A 20,576-nucleotide genomic window follows, 5' to 3' on the forward strand; every position below is an offset into this window, starting at 1 on the left:
TTTTTATCACAGCAACAGAAATGAAACCGGGATACCATGTGACCCTACTGTGGTTTTGGCCACATCTCCACCTTCCCAAGCCTTAGCTCCTGTGTGGGACTTCCCACTGTCAAGCTCTGCTGGACATCCCCTCACAGAGGTTTCAAATGCGGTGACTCTGACATAATCCTTTCAGCCTCAGTCCCTCATGATGTCACTTTATTATCTGGTTTTGTGAATGTGAGTTCCCAAGCTCGTGGCATCACCATCTTGACTTTCCTGGGTGAGTGGGTGGTTTAGCTCCAGCTCCTGCCTTCACTGCCATTCACTAGCGTTGCTGGTCAGACCTCCGAGTCAATCAAGGGTGGTAGCTCTCAGAAACACAGAGGCAGGGCTGGGAAGATGGCTCAATGGGTAAAGTACTTGTTTTTCAGGCCCCAGAACCCACATTAAAATGCCAGGCACAGCCAGTTGGTGGTGGCACATGCCTTTAATCCCAGCACTCGGGAGGCAGAGGCAGGCAGATCTCTGTGAGTTCGAGGCCAGCCTGGTTTTCAAAGCTACACAGAGAAACCCTATCTTGAAGAAAAAAAAAAAAAAAAAGCAAGCCAGGCACATGCTTGTAATCCCAGCATAAGAAGGTAGATGGCAGGGGGATGTCTGTGGCTCCCTGCCCACTCAACCCAGTGGAATTGTTGATTCTAGGCCAGCAAAAGAGAGACCCTGTTTCAAGAAATAAAGCAGACAGTATCTGAGGAATGACAACCAAGGTTTCCTCTGGTTTCTATATGCAGGAGCGTGTGCACATGTGCGTGCGCACTCACACACACACACACACACACACACACACACACACACACACACACATCTCCTGACTACTAGGTCACTGAGGTCTTAGGGGATGCTGAGCCAGAGACATGGCTCCATCACCAGGGCCACAATAGCTCTGAAGCACTGATGAACAGGACTGCCCCTTGGAAAAAAACACCATCACTGGCAACCAATGAGCTGGGTGTGGCCCTAGGCCTGTGGCTGGGGGAGGTGCGTTCTGTTGGGAGTGGTTACTCAGGGTACAAGATGGGATCCTCTGAGATCACCTAGAGCCAGGTGATCAGCCTGGAAGTAAGCGGGAGACTCAGAATTGAGCCTGAGGGAACCCAGCATTGCACCTTGAACTGGGTTTCTGAGTGGGACAAAGGTCCTGTGGTCACCATTACAAGGTACCCTAAACCAAGGCCTTGACATCAGACACAGAGCTACAAGTTTTGGAGTTTTCTCTGCTGGGTTTGGGACTTGCTTTGGGCCATTATTTCCTCACTGTGTCCCTATCCCTCCCTTTTGGGACAGTAGTGTATATTGCGTGCCATTGTATGTTGGAAGTGAGCACTTTACTTTTGATTTTATAGGTGGTTGCTGTCTAGAGATTGCTTTGAGTCTCAGAGATGTTGAACTTTGAACTTTAAAATGTTGTTGAGACTGTAAAAGGCTATGGGAGCTTTTGAAGCTGGACTAAATATACTTTGCATTATGATATGGCCACAAGCCTCTGGGGGTTAGGGAATGGAATGTGGGGGGTTTGAATTGTCATAGGCTCATATGTTTGAATGGCTGATCCCCAATTGGTGGAACTGCTGGTGGATCAAGATGTGAGCTCTGGGCTGCTGTTTCAGGGTCTTCACTCTGTCTAAAAACCCTAACCTCTTCGGGCGTCAGTGGCTCACACCTTTAATTCCAGCACTAGGAAGCAGAAGAAGGCAGATCTCTGTGTTTTCAAGGCCAACCTGGTCTATAGAGTGAGTTCCAGGACAGCCAGGGCTCCAAAGAGAAACCCTGTCTTGAAAAGAAAAAGAGGGGGGAGGAAGATAGATAGATAGATAGATAGATAGATAGATAGATAGATAGATAGATAGAGGAAAGTAAAAGTAAGTAACTAATCCAGCCTCCCAGGGTGAAGTTCCATGAGAGGACAAGGACAAAACCATACTTCCTTGCCAGGGCTGCTGCCTTGCTCAGAGCCCTAGGATATGTCTCCTTTCATGCCCCCTCCCTGAGGCTCCCAGCTGCTTTAGCAACCCTTGGAGACTCTCCCATCCCTAGGGCAGATCCAGCCAAGGCCCTGAACTTGCCCCATGAGTGTGGTGACCAGTATGACTTGGCATCTCTCTGAGCCTCTGTTTCCCCATTGTTCGGCCCCCTCCAGACTCTAACCCTCCTTAAAGGCAGCTGTATTATCAAAACCACAACCGGGAAGCAGAGCACACACTAGGAATGGCTCTTATCTTGAACCTTCCTCCAGAGCACCTGCCTAGACTCCCCAGTGAGGAGCTGGGGTGTGGCTCAGTGGTAGAGCACCTGCCTAGAATTCCCCATTGAGGTGCTTGGAGTCTGGCCCAGTGATGATTGCTTGCCTAGGATCTGCCAGTAAGTAGCAGAAAGTGTAGCTAAGTGTGTCTGTCTGGCATGTATGAGGCTCTGTGTTGCATTGTCAATAACACACACACACACACACACACACACACACACACACACACACACACACACACGCGCGCGCGCGCGCGCGCACACACAATTGACCTCATTGCCCAGGTGCTCTGCTTTTTAAAAAACTGTTTAGGTAGCTCCCCATTTTCCTTTTTTATTCTGGGAACACAACAAGGTTGTGCTAAGCACATAGCCTCATCTCCACCCATCCCAGGCTTGCCAACTTGAGTGATTTCTGAGGCTACTGTGGCTGAATTACCACCAAGCCCCAGATCTTATGCTACAGTCCTGCCCAGCCCCCCAAGATCACTGAATCAGCTTCACTTGGAGATAGATTATCCAAAACTCCATCAAGTCCAGGTGAGGCTATCCTATGGCCTTGGCCCCAATGCAGTACAATCCGTGACTCAGACACTCACAGAGGGACCACCATGGGAGAGCTTAGAAGCAGGACCTGAACAGCGGCAGATATAGGAGGAGCTGCCCTGGACCTCATGTTTGTAGCTGAAGTGACTGGGAGAGCGGATTATAATTCATTTCCAAATGTTGGACCCAGTGTTGGACCCAGCTCCCCACATTTGCTAGGCAAGTCCTTAAAGTGCTCAGCCACAGAAGCATCCCTGGGTCCCTGCTACTCTTACTCCCATGGTTCCAATTTGGGTGCTTGAGGAAGCTACAATGGAGCACTGTCTGGATGCTGAGGGCAACTATCGGGGAAACCTGGGATTTCACTGTGGCCACTGGGTTTCCCCCAGTGTGTGGCTCCACCTCAGCCCACACATAAGGCAGGGTCTAGTTCCACACTAAAGTGGCAGAGGACAGGAATGTGCCTAGTGACACTGAGATAGAACTTAAGAGCACTGGGAGAAGTCATAGCCAGCTTGTCACCAGGGACAACACATCTTTTTGTTTGTTTGTTTGTTTGTTTTTTTGGTTTTTCGAGACAGGGTTTCTCTGTGTAGCTTTGGAGCCTATCCTGGCACTCACTCTGGAGACCAGGCTGGCCTCAAACTCACAGAGATCTGCCTGCCTCTGCCTCCCCAGTGCTGGGATTAAAGGCGTGCACCACCAATGCCTGGTCCGGGACAACACATCTTATGGGGACCTTCTGACTAAGCTCTTGGCTCAGAGCCTCAGAAAGGGAGGCAGGAGGAATCGCTCCGGGCCCACATGCACCATGGACCTAGCTTATCAGGGATGCAGTTGAGAAACACAGAATAGCCTCCCCAGGCCTTCCCCGGGCTGGCCCAGGAAAAGGTCCTTCCTTTGAAACTCCCATCAGCAGATCACACAGCTTGAGACCTCCATCTCTCTAGCAATGCAAGATGCAGCTCTAACTTCAAAGCCACAAAGGTCTATAGGCCACAGTTGCTGCCATGTGTCCCTCTGAACTGGGGGCAGGCAGACTGAAGCTGTGGCTGGGCCATCCTGACTACCCAAAGCCTGCTCTGATAGGCCCTAATGCTAGAGCTCGGGCCTTCATTCTTGCACCAGACCATGCCAGCACACAGCACTGCCTCAAACAACTACCCAGCACTCCACAGTTTACACGGGGCATCTCCATTCCAGATTTCCAACACTCAGTGTCCACATCCCAGTCACACACTGTCCTCAACAGCAATCTGGTCAGATGTCCCCAACTCTATCACTGTATGAGCCCTACAGTTTACACAGTCTCCCTCAACTCATGATGACACACAGGCTTACGCACAGCTGCCCATCACACCATACATATCACACATTTATATGTTTCACACTCCAGAGGTTCACGCATGGCCTCTTGCCACAGCACCCACAATTTGTACATGGATTCATATATCACCATGGGTAAGTGGTGTAGCAAGACCCAAGAGACCTTTTCGGTTTTTTGAAACAGGGTTTCTCTGTGGAGCTTTTGGAGCCTGTCCTGGAACTCTCTGTAGACCAGGCTGGCCTAGAACTCACAGAGATCTGCCTGCCTCTGCCTCCCAAGTGCTGGGATTAAAAGCGTTCACCACCACTGCGAGGTGCCTGGTGTCATCCTTATACCAGCATGGACCATTTCAGGAAGTGATGGCAACAGAAATGCAAATGACCCTGACCACAGAGCAGTTGGTGACAAAAACCATGCCTCAGAATAGCTACTAGCTGCATGGGCTTCCTGACTTGTACTGTGAACCTGGCAGGTCGAGGGCACATCACTGTAGGTGAGGGCTGGGCAGCCCCATGTAGGGATGGATGCATGAGGTAGTAGGGCAATAGGGCCTGAGGCCCAGCAAGGCTCTGCCTTGTCTCTCCTGAGACTCTGGTGAGACACAAAACAGACGCTCATGCTGACAGTCTTGGACCTGCCAATGATGACTTTACAGATGGTGCAAAAATGCACAAATAGGGTGGCTTGTTACCTGATACAACCAGCTTCTCTTTCCCATAATAGTTCCAAACTGGACCCAGGACATGCTGCCAAGCGACCCTCCCTTCTCCCCTCTCCTCTCTCTCCTCCCCCTTCTCACTCTCTTCTTTCTCCTTTTTCTCCCAACACTCCCACCTTTTCATTTCCCTCCTCCCTCCCTCTCCTCACACTCCTGCCTCTTCCTCTCCCTTCCCCCTTTTCTCTCCCTCCATACCCTCCCCTCTCGACTCACAATCCTCCCTCTCCTCTTCCCTTCCTCCTCTCTCTTTCCTTTTCTCCCTGTTTGTCTCTCTCCCACACTCCCGCCTTCTTCTCTTTTCTCTCCTTCCTTATTTCTCTCTGCTCCTCTCCCCCTCCTCCTCCTCCTCATACTGGAGTCCTCCTCCTCTCTTTCCTTCCTCTCTCCCCTCCCCCCTCCTCACACTCCTGACCCTTCTGCCCTTCCTTTCTCCTTTTCCTCCCCCTCCTCCTTCTCCTTCTCATCTTCCTCCCTCACTTCTTCCTTCTAAGTCACCTGTCACTCAGAAAACCAGGAGATCAGGCCTAAGCCTCCTCCTCCTCTTCCCCTGCAGCTTCTTCCTTCCTCTCCTCCTGTGCCTCCAGGCTCCTGAAAAATTCAAGGAGATCCCCTCCCCTTTCATTGTCCTGGGTCAGACCCTGCAAAACTTAACATAGACACACTGATGATCCAGGCGAAGCCATAGTCCCCACCAGCTTCTCCTAGAACAGATTGGGGGCACAGGCTATTGTGCCCCAAAGTCAGGGCTGCAGAGGTGACCCGGGAACCTCACTAGGGAGCAGTAGCCTTCTTCCCATGCCAAGTATTTGGAGCCTTCCCTGCTGGGGTGTGCTGGGTAGGTCACCCCAGGAGCTTGGGTTTACAAAGTGAGTCAATCCAAGAAAAACGCTGAGCAAATATGAACCTGGGTGGGGTCCAGGTGGAGCCAGAGCTAAACCACACCAGGCCTGGGAATGAGGGGCAGAGGCAGGGTGCAGGAGGAGAGTGGGGAGGGTTAGCTGCTCTCAGGAGTGGAGTGGGGTCGGGTCAGGTCTTCAACTTGTTTCCAGGAAAGGGAAAAAGTTCCTCCTGGAAAGTTCCAGAAGGGTGAGCAACTTGCACAGCCATGCAGCTAGCTCAAGGCTGGCCTCTCTCTGACCCAAGTCAGGGTGTCCTCTGCCTGTCCACAGAATGGGGATTTCCAGCACGGAGCCCTGCCCCTGTGTCCTCCTGGAGTTGTCTCAACCCCTCTGGGCCCCAGAGCTGCTCATCAGGAGTTGGAGTGGAGTGGAGGATGGAATAAAGCCCTGTGTTCACAAGATGGATCTCTGACCTCAGTCCCAGTCTGCTTAGGGAAGACAGTGAGCTATGGTGCCCTGCTGGGGAAAGGCAGACAAGGAAAGCCAGGCCAGGTAGATAGATAGATAGATAGATAGATAGATAGATAGATACATACATACATACATACATACATACATACATACATAGATGAATAGAGGCCAGGCAGTGGAGACACCCAGGGCCCTTCTTGCTGGGTTCCTGGGGTCCTAAGCCATAATCTTTCCCCAAACCTCAAAGTCCCAGCCCTTGCAGACTGCCCCATAGGCCCTCCCAGTGCCACCCAGGGCCAGGCCCAGCGATGTTTACCAGCACCCTGACAGAGCCCTTTGTGTACTCACTGGCAGTCGGAGAACGTGGGCCGGTAGTAGAAGGGCGGTACTTTGGACTCGAATGTGGCTCTGGAGGCCTCGTTCCCATGAGATGCCATGAACTGCAAGAGAGGGGGGCAGGGTCAGAGCCAGGGAACCCTGGATCCAGGGACAGTGGCGGCTGCTGGGTAACTGCTGTCCTTTAGACTACTGCAGGGTCAGGATGTTGAGAGCATAGCCAAACCTTGGGATGAGACTCCTGGAACCCTTCTGTCCTACGGACGGGGGCTCCCAGTGAGCAGGGAAGGACAGCATATAGAAGGAATGTCCTAAAGAAAGGTCCCTGAGGGGCCAGTGGCTCGGCAGGTTAAAATGCCTTCCACACAAACCAGACAATCTGAGTCTGACCCCTGGGACCCATGGTGGAAGAAGCAAACTGAGGCCTGAAAGCTATCCTCTGATCGGCACATGCACACCATGGCACATGTGTGCCCTCACTTATTCACACATCATACACAATAATAAAACAAACTAAATTTGGGGGCCAGTGCTATGTCTCGGTGTCACCAAGTCTAACAATCTGAGTTTGATCCTTGAGACCTACATTTAGAGAGAACCAACTCCTGGGTGTTGTACTTTGACCACACATGTTCTGGCATGTGCGCACACTCACACATACATATAGGCACACACAAACACACAAATAAATAACTGCAGTAACATTTTTGAAAGCAATTCATGGGCCTGCAAGATGGCTCAGTTAGGTAAAGGTGCTTGCTCTTTATTAATTTAAAAATCAAAACCAATCCTCAGGGGCTGGAGATTGAGCTTAGCAGTAGAGCATCTGTTTAGAATCCCCCAGTGAGGATCTAGGGGTGTGGTTCAGTGTAGAGCACTTGCCTAGAATCCCTGTGGTGATCAGAGTTCAAGTCCTGGAATTCACACATTGGTGGAAGGAGAAAACTGACCCCACTGAATTGTCCTCTGATCTCTATACTCATACTATTGCACACACACACCCAATAATAGTAAATAAATAATAAAACATTTAAATTTAAAAGTGAACTAAGCTGGGCGTTGGTGGCACACACCTTTAATCCCAGTACTAGGGAGGCAGAGGCAGGCGATCTCTGTGAGTTCGAGGCCAGCCTGGTCTCCAGAGCGAGTGCCAGAATAGGCTCCAAAGCTACACAGAGAAACCCTGTCTCGAAAAACCAAAATAAATAAATAAATAAAAAATGAACTAAAGAAAGAGCCCTGAGGGGCGAGGGGTTACAGGCCTTCTAAGACAGGAAGAATGGAAGTTCGAAGCCAGCCTGGGGTACAGAGAAAGACTATCTCATCAAGGACACAGGGGAAGGGTAGAAGAGCGAGAAAGGGAGAGAAGGAGTAAGTCCTGAGGATCAAACTCAGGTTACCAGGCTTGGTGGCAAGTGCCTTTACCTGCTGAGCCATCTTGCCAGCCCCTGGTAATAATCACAAAGTGCACTTTAAAATTAACCATCAGGCTAGGTGTGGTGGCACAGGACTGTGATCCCAGCACTTGAAATGCTGAGGCAAGAGGCTAGTAGGTTCAAGGGTAGACTGAGCTACATGATGAGATCTTATCTTCAAAAAATAATTTGGGTTGTTTACACGTGAGTCACACTTATAAAGCTGTCACTAAAATATCTTCAGAGGCTAAATGTACATTTCAGTGGAAGAGGCTGTCCTAGAATCCTTAACTGAGAGTCTGGGAAATCAGACCCCAGGTTCCATCCCCAGTACCACAATAACCCAAAATTAAAAATTAAAAACCATTCCTCAGGGGCCAGAGATGGAGCTCAGCAGTAGAGCACCTGCCTAGAACCCCCCAGTGAGGGGATGGTGATATTAGACTCAGGATCCATATCTGGTACTGAAATAAAATAATGAATTCTAGCCGGGCATTGGTGGTGCACACCTTTAATCCCAGCACTCAGGAGGCAGAGGCAGGTGAATCTCTGAGTTCGAGGCCAGCGTGGTCTACAGAGTGAGTTCCAAGGCAGCCTCCAAAACAATACAGAGAAACCCTGTCTCAAAAAACAAAACAAAAATAATCAATTTTCAGGGCCTGAGATGATTCGGTTGGTAAAGTTCTTGTTTTACAAATGTGATGGCCTGAGTTTGATGCCAGAACCCATGTAAAAAGTTGGTGCAGAGACATCCTGTTGTAATCCAGCAACGGCAAGATGGAAGGCAGAGGCAAGTTGAAGCTCAATGGCTAGCTAGCCTAGACTCTCAGCAAAGTTCCAGGACAAAAACAGAAAGTGGAAGGTGCCTGAGGAAGGTGTGACAGCCGCGACGGTCCTCTGATCGCCACATACTTGCACCGGTACACACATGTTTTTGTACACAAGGCGACAAACAGCCAGCTCTCAGGACCATCTGAGTATGCTGTAAACCACCATAACAAAAAAAGGTTGATCAGTTTGACTAAGCCAAGATAAAAAAAAATTTTTTTTCCATGACAAAAACCACCATGAGTAAAACCAAGACACCTTTGAAAAATCTATTTTCTTAGTGGGTGAGTTTCCTGAACATGTCAAGAAACCCCAAGAGGGTGAAAGCAGTGAAGACAGTAAGGCCATCAAATGAGCAAAGAGCAGGCTGAGGTGAGACTACTCTCTCCAGTCCTTCAGCTCAAGATGAGGAAATTCCCACCCTCTCTGGGAAGAGTGCCCACAGTGTCAGGTCAGCACTGGCCGAGTGTCAGCTGGGATGTGGTGCAGCCTCCTCCAGGCTGGAGCCCTGTAAGCAGCCTTGGTGGGATCAGGCATGTCTCCCACAGGCTGTTGAGCCTCTGACCTTACACCACCACCTCTAAGAATTTAGGCCACTAATGAATTAGAAGAAGCACAAATGCCGGGGCTGGAGAGATGGCTCAGTGGTTAAGAGCACTAGCTGTTCTTCCAGGGGTCCTGAGTTCAATTCCTGCAACCACATGGTGGCTCACAACCATCTGGAATGTCACCTGGTACCCTCTTCTGACCTGGGCAGAACACTGTATACATAATAAATAAATAAATAAATAGATAAATAAATAAGTAAATATTAAAAAGAAAGAAGCACAAATGTCATACTGTTCCCAGCTTAGGGGACCCCATCATTATAGAGAGAAAAGACTGAAAGCAATCTGAGGCATGCCATCCTAATATAACACTCAGGAGGCCGAGACAGGAGGATCCCAGAGTGTGAAACTGCCCTGGGCTAGAGAGAGAGTGTGTGTCTCAAAAAAGAGAAAAAGAAGTAGGGTGTGGTGATGCAAGTATAATCTCAGCACTCAGAGGTGGAGGCAGAAAGATTCAGGGTTCAAGGTCAGCCTTGGCTACAAAATGAGCTAGAGATCAGCCTAGAAGGCTACATGAGAGCCTGTCTCTGAAAACCAAAAAAAAAAAAAAAAGGGGGGGGTGATAAAAGAAATAGGAAATAAAAGAGGAAAGAAAAAATAACCTAAGTGTCCATTCAGAGGGGAGTAGGCAAGGCCATGGTGGTTTACATACACTAGAGAACATGGCAGAAGACAGAAGACAGCAGTCCCTGTGTGAGTTAAAGACACATGCATGTTCATAAAGACTGACACCTCTCAAAAAGAGGTGCAAACCACTGGTCCCTGGTGGCCCTTTGGGTGAGGAGTGGGTGAAAGGCCACAGTCAGGGGAAGGAGGGGCTCTGACTCCATCCATGCTCTGCTGGGCCTGGTGAATGTGTCCTGTGCAAAACAGCAACACATTAGTAGAACACACACACTAAATAGCAGGTTCAGGGTGCATGCCTGTCATCTCATCTACTCAGAAGGTTAGGATAAGGAAGACTCTATGTACCAGCCAGCCTGAGGTACAGGTGAGATCTTGTCTAAAGAAAATAAAATTCCAGTTTATGTTTATTTTATTTTACTTTTTTTTTTTAAAGGGTCTCCCTATTGTAGCCCTGACAGGCCTGGAGCTTATGTAAATCAGGCCGGCCTTGAATTTAGAGCTACCTACCCAAGTGCTGGGATTAAAGATGTGCATCACTTTGTTCAACTACATTTACCTATCATCTGTCTGTCTGTCTGTCTGTCTGTCTGTCTACTGTGTGTGTGAGTGCCACATATGCCACAGCACATATGTGGAGGTCAGAAACCAACTTTCAGGAATCAGTTCTCTCCTTCCACCATGTTCAGGGATTGAACTCAGGGTATCTGGTTTGACAGAAAGTGCTTTTATTTTGCTTGCTGAACCATTGTACTGATCAATAATTTTTAAAAAGATTTTACCCAAAAATCTCAAGAAAAGCAAGAGAGTGGTAACATATGCCTGAAATCCCAATACCTGGGAGTCAGAGATAGGAAAATCAAGAATTCAAAGTCATCCTTGGGTACATAGCCAGCACCAGGCTAGCCTGAGCTATACGAGACCCTGCCTCTGAAAACCAACCAAAGAACACTGAGGTCAAGCCGCACGCCTTTAATCCCAGCACTCGGGAGGCAGAGGCAGGCTGATCTCTGTGAGTTCGAGACCAGCTTGGTCTACAAGAGCTAGTTCCAGGACAGCCTCCAAAGCCACTGCAGAGAGTACAGGAAAAGAAGGAGTACCCTGTGGTTCAAGTCCAGATTCCTCTAAGAGCCTGTGAACTGCTCTCTGCCCTAGGCTGATTGCTCCCTTTCCCAGTTAGAGTCAGGCATGACCAGAGACAACAGTGCCTTACCCTCATGTCTCTGCCAGGATTGCCCCATGCAACCACTGGACCAAGGCCAGCCTTTCATACAAAGTCTGAGGCTGTATAATTGGCTGCTATTGAATGTGGGGTGAAGAGGGTGACTTGGAAGATTGCCAAGTCTAACTGCCTAGAATCCCCCAGTGAGGGTCTGGGGCGTGGCCCCAGTGGTGGAGCACCCGTCTAGGACATGTGAGCTTCGGGCTCCATCTCTAGTACTGGAGAGAAAGAGATGGAATCAGGATGTTTGGCAAAAGTGTTCTACTGCAAACCAAATGTCCTAGTTGAGGTCCAAAACAATGAGCCCACCAAGTACCAGGGCCTCACCATAGGTGGTCCCACAGGTATTCACAGAACAGAGAACTCCTCTTATACTTGGTACAGGAGACCTCTGTGTCTACTGGTGGTCTGATCCCAGTCCAGCTGTTGGCCTGAACTGAGCTTACAGTTATCTTAATGGAGATAGCTGAGCTTAGAGCTTATCTTAATGGAGATAGCATTACACTATCTCCACCTAGGCCTCTATCCTGATGTCCTTCCCCATTCCCATGGCAGCTCTTAGTCCCACTCAACCTGTGGTTCCTGACCCTTTGGGGGATCAAATGACCCTTTCTCAGGGGTCACCTAAGACTATCCTGCATATCAGATATATATAAATTTTTTTTGGTTTTTTTGAGACAGTGTTTCTCTGTATTGCTTTGGAGCCTGGCCTGGAACTGGCTCTGTAGACCAGGCTGGCCTCGAACTCACAGATACCTGTCTGCCTCTGCCTCTCGAGTGCTGGGATTAAAGGCGTGTGTATATCAGATATTTAAATTATGATTCCTAACTGTAGCAACATTACAGTTATGAAGTAGCAATGAAAATAATTTTATGGTTAGGTCCCCACAACATGAGGAACTGTATTAAAGGGTCACGGCATTAGGAAGGTTGAGAACCATTGACCTGAGTCCTCACCTCATAGTCTCTCTCACTAGCAGCCATGGGGTCTCAGCATATTAATTAGATCTATCATCAAACTCAAAACCCTGCCACCACAGCACCCTTAAGAGTTGGTAGAGCACCAGCCTAGAATCCCCAGCAAAGAGATAGGAGTGTGGCTTAAAGATGAAGCCCCTGCCTAGCATTCCCCAATGAGGGGCTGGAGTGTGGCTTAGTAGTAAAATCTATCATCCCGTGCTGGGGAAGTGATTCCCCAGCCTGTCTGTATCTCCTCACACCCCATGTGGAGATCTGTCCTATGCTGGCCTCATGTTCTGCCTAGTAGTATCATAACAGCTGCCCTGTGTCCTGAGCTTGTGTTCACACCCATCTCCTACCCCTGCCTTCTCAGAGGGCAGCAACATCTCTGCCTTGCTCAGTTCCCCCTGCCTGGCACACAGTAAGTGCCCATATGCTTCTGTGAGATGAATGGACAGATGTATGTATTTATGTATACATGGAAATATCAGGATAGATGGATAGGCAGATGGATGGATGGATGGATAGATGCATGATTGCATGGATAGATACAATAGATGGTGAGTGAGTGGTTGGGTGGGTAGATGAATATGTAGGTGGATGGATGGATAGGTGGGTAGGTGGATAACAGATAGATAGATGGGTATAGGATAAATGGATGCATGAGTGAGTGGATGAGTGGATGGATGGGTGGGTGGATGAGTAGATAGATAGATAGATAGATAGATAGATAGATAGATAGATGAATGAGTGACTGGTTGGCTGGTTAGATGAATGGATGAGTGGATGGGTAGATGGATAGAGGGATGAGTGGATGGATGGATGGATGGATGGATGGGTAGATGGGTGAGTGTGAGTGAACAGTGAGTGTGAGTGTGAGTGTGAGTGGGGAAGTGCTTTGATTTTTGTTAACACGTGGCTCCCCAGAAGGATCAGCAATGAAACTGTCAGTTTCAGCTAGCCCAAGTGCCCTTGGAGCAACAATCCCTCACAGGTTAGACCCCCAACATTCCCATTACCTAGAAATGAGGGACCTAGGGTTACCCAATATGTGGCCACGCCCCTCACTCCATCCAGCATCCCTCTCCTGACCCATACCTCAACTTGGGCCTCATCCCAGGCATCCAGACGGACTGACTTCACCTTGCTGACCTGGGGGATGTTCCGGTGGATTCCAGAGCAGCTCAGACAGATGAATACACCCAAGGTGTAGGATGCCCAGTCAGGATCTAGAAGGAAAGCGCAAAGGTCAGGGAAGGTTGGCCAGGACTCCAGGGTAGGTCCACAAGGAAGCTCAGTCTGAGACCAGAAGGGACAGACACAGAGTCCAATAGAGGGCCATGGCAGGGGGTGGTGAGGATGGAACTGAGGACCTTGTGCATAGTAGGCAAGAGCTCCACCACTGAGCCACACTCCCAGCCCCACACTGGGAGATTCTAGGCAGGGGCTCTACCACTGAGCCACACCCCAACCCCTCACTGAGGGATTCTAGGAAGGCACTCTATCACTAAGCCACACCCACAGCCCTCTTTACTTTTTATTTTGAGACAAAGTCTCACTAAATTGCTGAGGCTGGACTTGAACTCAGTCTGTATCCAGGAAGATATTCATCTTCTGACACTCCTAAATTGCTGAGATTACAGGCCTACCCAGTCCTGGTCCAGCTAAGAAGCTCTAAAACGTTTTGTTTGTTTGTTTTTGTTTTGTTTTTTGAGACAGGGTTTCTCTGTGTAGCTTTGGAGCCTATCCTGACACTCACTCTGGAGACCAAGCTGGCCTCTGCCTCCTAGAGATCCGCCTGCCTCTGCCTCACGAGAGCTGGGATTAAAGGTGCGCGCCACCAACGCCCGGTTCTAAAACGGTTTTTAATTATATTCATTTATTTTTAATTTTAAGAATCTTATGTATGGGTGTTTTGTCTGCATGTATGTGTGCCACGTGAGCTTGGTACCCAGAAAAGGGTATCAGATGCTGGAACTAGAATTACAGATGGTTGTGAGCGGCTATGTGAGTCCTTGGAATAGAACCAGGGTCCTCTGGAAGAGCAGCCAGTGCCCTTGACTACTTAGCCATCTCTCCAGCCCCTCATTAATTGATTTGTGTATAAATACATGAATGCCTGTGAGTGTGTGTGCCATGGTGTCCTCTCACAATGTGGGCCCCAGGGAATGAAACTCAAATCATCAGGCTTGGCAACAAGTGACCCTACCAACTGAGCTCTTCCAAGTGCTGATTTATACCTGAGATAGCCTGATAGCTGAACCACTGACTGAGTGGGCCAAGAGCAACAAGAGTGGGAAGCTCAAGGCTGGAAGGTGGAGTCCTATCTCACTGATGCACCAGGCTTTTACATGGGTGCTTGGGATTGGAACTCAGGTCCTCATGCCTGCGTAACTATGGCAGTTAAATTTGATTTTCAACCTGACTTTGATACTAGCAAAGCCTATTTTGGTGTGTGTGTGTGTGTGTGTGTGTGTGTGTGTGTGTGTGTGTGTGTGTGTCTGTGTTAGCATTTTTTTTTTAAGGATCTTGAGGGCTCTGATCCAGGCAATAGATTATTAATTCATTGATGCATTCATAACATGACAACAATATGGGAAGGCAGGAAATAGTGTCTGGATAGAGGAAGCAGGTGACTCAGGGTTTGGCCTAAGGGACATATCTCACTCTGGCACCTTCTGGTATCCACCTCTTTCCTCTGCTTCCTACCTGTGAGCTGCTCTGTTCCTCCACCCCTTCCCCAGCATGACCGACTGACACTTCTGAAACCTGGAGCTGAGAGAACTAAGATGTGTCTCTTGGGTATTTGGTTAGACAAGAGCCTGACTAACTCAGTATCCAACAATACATAAACAGAGCAATACACCATAAACAACAGGGCCTTCTACCAGGAATTCAAAGCTGGTTTAATGCTTCAAAACCAAGTAGGATAGCCAGGTTGTGGTGGCACAAGCCTTTAATCCCAGTACCCAGGAGGCAGAGGCAGGTGGATTTCTCTGAGTTTAAAGCCAGCCTGGTCTACACAGTAAGTTCCAAACCAAACAGGGCCATATAGTGAGACCTGTCTCAAAACAACAACAACAACAAACTATTTATAATACTATAAAAACATAAAAGACATTGGAATAAATATGACAACAAATGAAAAAGACAGTATATAGAAAACTATGAAATACTGTGCATGTGCCGGGTGTTGGTGGCACACGCCTTTAATCCCAGCACTCGGGAGGCAGAGGCAGGCGGATCTCTGTGAGTTCAAGACCAGCCTGTCTACAAGAGCTAGTTCCAAGACAGCGTTCAAAGCCACAGAGAAACCCTGTCTCGAAACACACACACACACACACACACACACACACACACAACACACACACCAGCCAAAAAAAAAAAAAAAAGAAAAAGAAAAGAAATACTGTGCATGGAAATTGATGATCTGTATCGTGAAAAGAAGCCATTTCTGGGTTGGAAGAGGCAAAACTGTCAACATATAAACTCTTGGCAAAGTAATCTGTGGGCTTACCATAATCCCCACAGTATTTCCAATGGGAATCCTAATGAAGTAAAATTTTAAATGAGTCTAAATTCAAATGTGAGTTCAAAAGGCAGAGACTTGAGGTTGGGGCATGGCTCAGGGGTAAAAGCACTTGCAGTGAAAGGGTGAGGACTTGAGTATAGATCCCTAACACACACACAAAATCCATTTGCATAATGTGAACATCTGTGACCCCTATGGGGAGATGGAATACAGAGCTACAAGAACCCCCGGAAGCAGATGGGCCAGGTGCCTGATGTACTTCGGAGAAAAGCAAAGAGACCTACTACAAACAAGGTCAAAGGTGAGAGACACCAGAGGTTATCCCCTGCCCTCCAAATGTGTACAGTGGCATGTGTAGACCTGAATTCATACACATAAATGCACATACACTATACACACACACACAAATAAGTAAATAATAAATAAATGATATCAAACCATCAAAACAATTTACTCTGTGAGTTTGAGGCCAGCCTGGTCTACAGAGCAAGTTCCAGGACAGGCTCCAAAGCTACGCAGGGAAACCCTGTCTTGAAAAACAAAAACAGAAAACAAACAAACAAACAAAAAAAAAACAGCCTAGAAAAGGGACTAAGACAGAATCCAACAGCACTTGTTTTCAGAACTTAGTATTGAATTATTGAACCCATGTTCCTACACACACACACACACACACACACACACACACACACACACACAGAGAGAGAGAGAGAGAGAGAGAGGGCACACCTTTAATCTCAGCACTCAAGAGGCAAAGCAGGTGGACCTCTGTGAGTTTGGGGCCAGCCTAGTCTATATAGTAAGTTCCAGGCCAGCCAGGGCTACATAGATCAATAAGTCAACTGATCAATTTTAAATAAATGTATGTATATTTTAAATTTTATTTTATGTGCATTGGTGTTTTGCCCACATGTCTGTCAGTCTGAGGGTGCTAGACAGTTGTGAGCTACCATGTAGGTGTTGGGCATTGAACCCAGGTCCTCTGGAAAAACAGCCAATGCTCTTAACTGCAGAGCCATTTCTCCAGTTCAAATAAATATATTTTAAAAGATACATTACTAGAGGTTCTAGACTGGTAAGTGTAGTCCTTACCCTTCATTAAGGTAACTTCTCTTTGCAACAGATGAAGAGCATTATAGAAAACCACAACCAGTCAAAACACAGAGTTGTGGAGCCCAGCCCCAATGGGCACATCTACAAAACACTCCTTACCTAATGCTCAGGGAACATCGCAGAAGAGGAGATGGAAAGATTGTAAGAGCCAGAGGATCAGGGATCATGCTGTGAGACTGTGTTTCCTGGTAACATCAGAAGCTGCACCCACAAAGTCTCATCAACATGGCCATCCAACCGTGAGCTGAACAAGATGACACTAGTGAACATGCCAAACTGGATGGGGAAAAGCCCTTGAGGCCTCTACTCTACACTACACAAAGAACTACAGGAAATGGAGGAAAGCTGGCAGCCAGAGAGGTGGTCCTCCCCAAGGAAGAGCACACCAATTGGTTGTCCAGTGCCAAACAGTCAGCCCTGAAAACAAACATCCAAGTACCGTTATATGGACTCCACAGGTTATACTTAGGAATATATATGTATATAGAAATACATACATGCATTCAATAGCAATTAATGGAAAAAAGAGCACATGCTTTGAAGAAGAGTGGGGAGGGGTACATGGGAGGGCTTGAAGGGAGGAAAGGTAGAGAGAGAAAAATGTTATAATTAAATGACAGTCTCAAAATAAACAATAAGAGGTGCATTACTCAAAGCAGACTTAGGGAAAGAGGGTCATAAGTTATCTTGATGAAATTAAAAAGATCTGCTTGCTCTTTGAAAGCTCCTGTTAAGAGAAGGAAAGGTCAAAGGACAGCCACACCCGGAGGAGGCTGGGCTGATGAAGGCGTGGTTGGAGCTCAGTGACACAACAAAGAACAAATGACAAAAATAGGCAAAGCAGCAGACGCTTGTCCAAAGGGATTCTTCGGGCAGCAGGAAGCCCCCTCAGTCACCGGGCTGCAAAAGGACTAGCATGTTACTGTATTTTGGTTTTGAGTGTGTGTGTTTGTGTGTCTGCATGTTCATACGTGTGCATGTGTATGTGGAGGCCAGAGGACAACCTGAGAGAGTCATCCCTCAGGCCCCATCCACCTTGGTGTTGCCTTTTGAGCCAGGGTCTCACTATGTAGCCTGGTCTCAAGCTCTTAGAGTGCCTCTGCCTCCGAGTGCTGAGATCAAAGGCGTGCAACACCACACCTGGATTCCATCTTGATTTTTTTAAAGACAGCCTCTCACTTGACCTATAATGGGCTAGGCTGGCTGGTCAGCCATAGAGGCCCAGGGAATCCTCCTGTCTCTACCTCCCCGGTGATGGAGTTATAAGCACATGCCACCACTCCTGGCTTTTTCATAGGGTTCTGGGGTTGGGAATCATGTCCTCATGCTCGCACAGTGTGGGCTTTACTAACTGAGTCATCTCCCCAGCCCCTGAGGATGTTCTCAGATCATAAAAATGATTGGCAACTGATAGTCACTTCCTCCAGGTGGACACATGGAGTCACTGCAGTGTGTTGTCTGGACAAGGACCCCCCATAGGGGTAGCAGGAATGCACAGCCTCCCCCACTTAGCACCACCAGCCCTGGGAAGCCAGCTTGCCCAGGTGCTGGCCCTGGGGTCAGGCCTTAGGTTGGGCTTTTGTGGAAAAAGTGCTGGTGTGACCAGTAGGACATGTGCGGGGTGCCTTCAGACCCAGGAGGCTCCAATACAGCATTTGATAGCCTTTTAGGTCCGGCCAGTGCCTTCCTCCCCAGCCTGCCCCTCCCCCACCACATATATGGGTGCTCACTAGAGCCCAACACTGAACCAACCACATAGCCTCACTCCATCTCCATGTGACTTTGGTGTGTGTGTGTGTGTGTGTGTTTGTGAGCACATGTGTATTATGTATGCTTGTGTACACATTTGTATATGTGTGTGTAACGTAGGGGCAGAAATTGATGCCAGATGTCCTCCTTAATCACTCTACATTACTGAGACAGGGTCTCTCACTAAGTATGGAGCTTGACGATCCAGCTAGGTGGCCAGTAAGGCTCAGAGACCAACACGTAGTATTTTACACAGGTTCTGCGATCTGAAGTGAGGCCCTTCAGCTTGTACACCAAGCACTTTACCAACTGAGCCATCTCTCCAGCCCCATCATAACCTTCAAAGGTGAAATCCTGTCATGACTTCAGTTTATGGAATAAAGAAAATACAACTCAGATAGGATCAGACACCTGCCTGGGGTCACACTGTGGTAGATCTGGGTGCCAGCAAATGTCTTTGAGGACCCAACACTGTCCTTGGATTACCTCCCTGGTACCTTCGGCTAGTCCTATTGGGACGAGGGAAAGAGGACAGAGACCCAGGGTAGAAGCAATTTTCTAGCTGAGCCCTTTGGCCTGGTTACCTGGAAAGATTTCCTCTCACCTATGATTTCACAGGGCCTGTAAAAACCACCAGCACCTGGTCCAGACAGAGCTCTTGTTTCAGTTCTGACAAGAGAGCTGGGTGACCCCAAGACTCTGAGTTCTTGCTACCTCACAGAGTCTAATGAGGAATGCCTGATGTGTCTGCCCAAACCCCAGGCTTGGAATGGTAGGTGACAGGGCCAGTGACTGGTTGCAGGCCAGGCCTAGCTGGGATTCCAGCCTAGCAATGTCCACTTCCTGCCTTCTCCTCTGGCAAGCCCTAGGCCTCAGGCAGACAAGGCTGAGCCTAGTACAAGAACACAGTGTCCTCCCAGCGTCCTGAGGTGGTAATTCTACCCTACCCTGAACCCCTGGCTCCCTGGGATCTGGTGGGTAGTGGGGGAAAGAAGCTAGAAGGAGGACCTACTCTGACTCATGCTGTATCTAAACAGTCCCCAATGTCACTTGGTGCCAGGAATTAAGAGTCATCCTCATGAACAAATGGGTCCCTGCTGGGAAAGTCTGAGCCCAAACAGGCTCCAATCCCAGAAAACTACTTTTATTTACACCAAGGCCACAGGAGGGTAGCTGTGGTGTGGCCAGGAGCCAGCAGTGGGAGGCAAGCATGAGCAGGAAGCCAGGAGGCCTTCCTGGAGGAAGAGCCCAGGCTCCAGTAGTGAAGTTGGGTGGCAATGGCTAAAAGGTATGGAGCTCAGTGGGAACAGCACACACAGAGCCTGGCAAAGGACAGAATTTGGCCAAGCCCAGGGCATCTTGCCTTGCCCCACTCTGAAATCCCCTCAGCACTGACCTTGTACTTACTCTAAGGCTTGCAAAGATTCCACACAAGGGAAACCTTGTAGGCAAACAAGGAGCCAGCCAGGTCGGTCAGGTGGGTTCCTGACTCCAGCATACAGTTGCCTTGCCCTAATCTCTGTGCCAGCCTTGTTTGCCTTGGAAACTGCCGTGAAAGGCACCCCAGGCTGGTAGTCCCTGGCTCTGTCCAAGGCCTTCAAATCCACCACAGGGCCTTGCCCCAGCCTTGGAAGCTTCCCAATGGAGGCCCTAATTGGTAGTTTTGAGATGGGATATCAAGATGTAGCCAAAGCTGGATTTGGACTCAGGATACTTTTATCTCCCTAATGGTGAGGAAAGATTTCAGGGGTGATCCACACCTGGCATTGAGGCTGGTATGTGTTTGTGTTTATGTGTGTACGTATGTGTTTATGTGTGTATGTGTGTGTTTATGCACAGCCCAGAGGAAGACAGTGAGTGTCCTGCTCTATTGCTCTCCACCTTATCCTCTTGAGACAGGGTCTCTCACTAAACCTGCAGCTAGACTGGCAGCCAGCAAACTCCAGCCTGCCCCCTGCTCCTCTCCCAAATTCACACACCAAACTGGGGTTACAAGTACAGGAAGCCA

The 20,576-nt window shown here is 48.6% G+C and overlaps 1 protein-coding gene across 1 annotated transcript in view; it reads right to left on the reverse strand.

Moving 5' to 3' along the window:
- Positions 1–13,403, reverse strand: part of Adap1 (ArfGAP with dual PH domains 1) — a 34,227-nt gene extending 20,824 nt beyond the window's left edge. The window contains exons 1-2 of the mRNA XM_035444779.1: positions 13,273–13,403; positions 6,530–6,621 (exon numbers count right to left, since the gene is read on the reverse strand). Of these exons, the coding sequence (XP_035300670.1) occupies positions 6,530–6,618 (89 nt within the window). The 5' untranslated portion in view covers positions 6,619–6,621; positions 13,273–13,403. The remainder of the gene's footprint in view (positions 1–6,529; positions 6,622–13,272) is intronic.
- Between the last annotated feature and the right edge of the window lie 7,173 nt (positions 13,404–20,576).

The sequence above is a fragment of the Cricetulus griseus genome, chromosome 4, assembly GCF_003668045.3.
Source record: "Cricetulus griseus strain 17A/GY chromosome 4, alternate assembly CriGri-PICRH-1.0, whole genome shotgun sequence".
In the NCBI taxonomy this organism is placed as follows: Eukaryota; Metazoa; Chordata; class Mammalia; order Rodentia; family Cricetidae; genus Cricetulus; species Cricetulus griseus.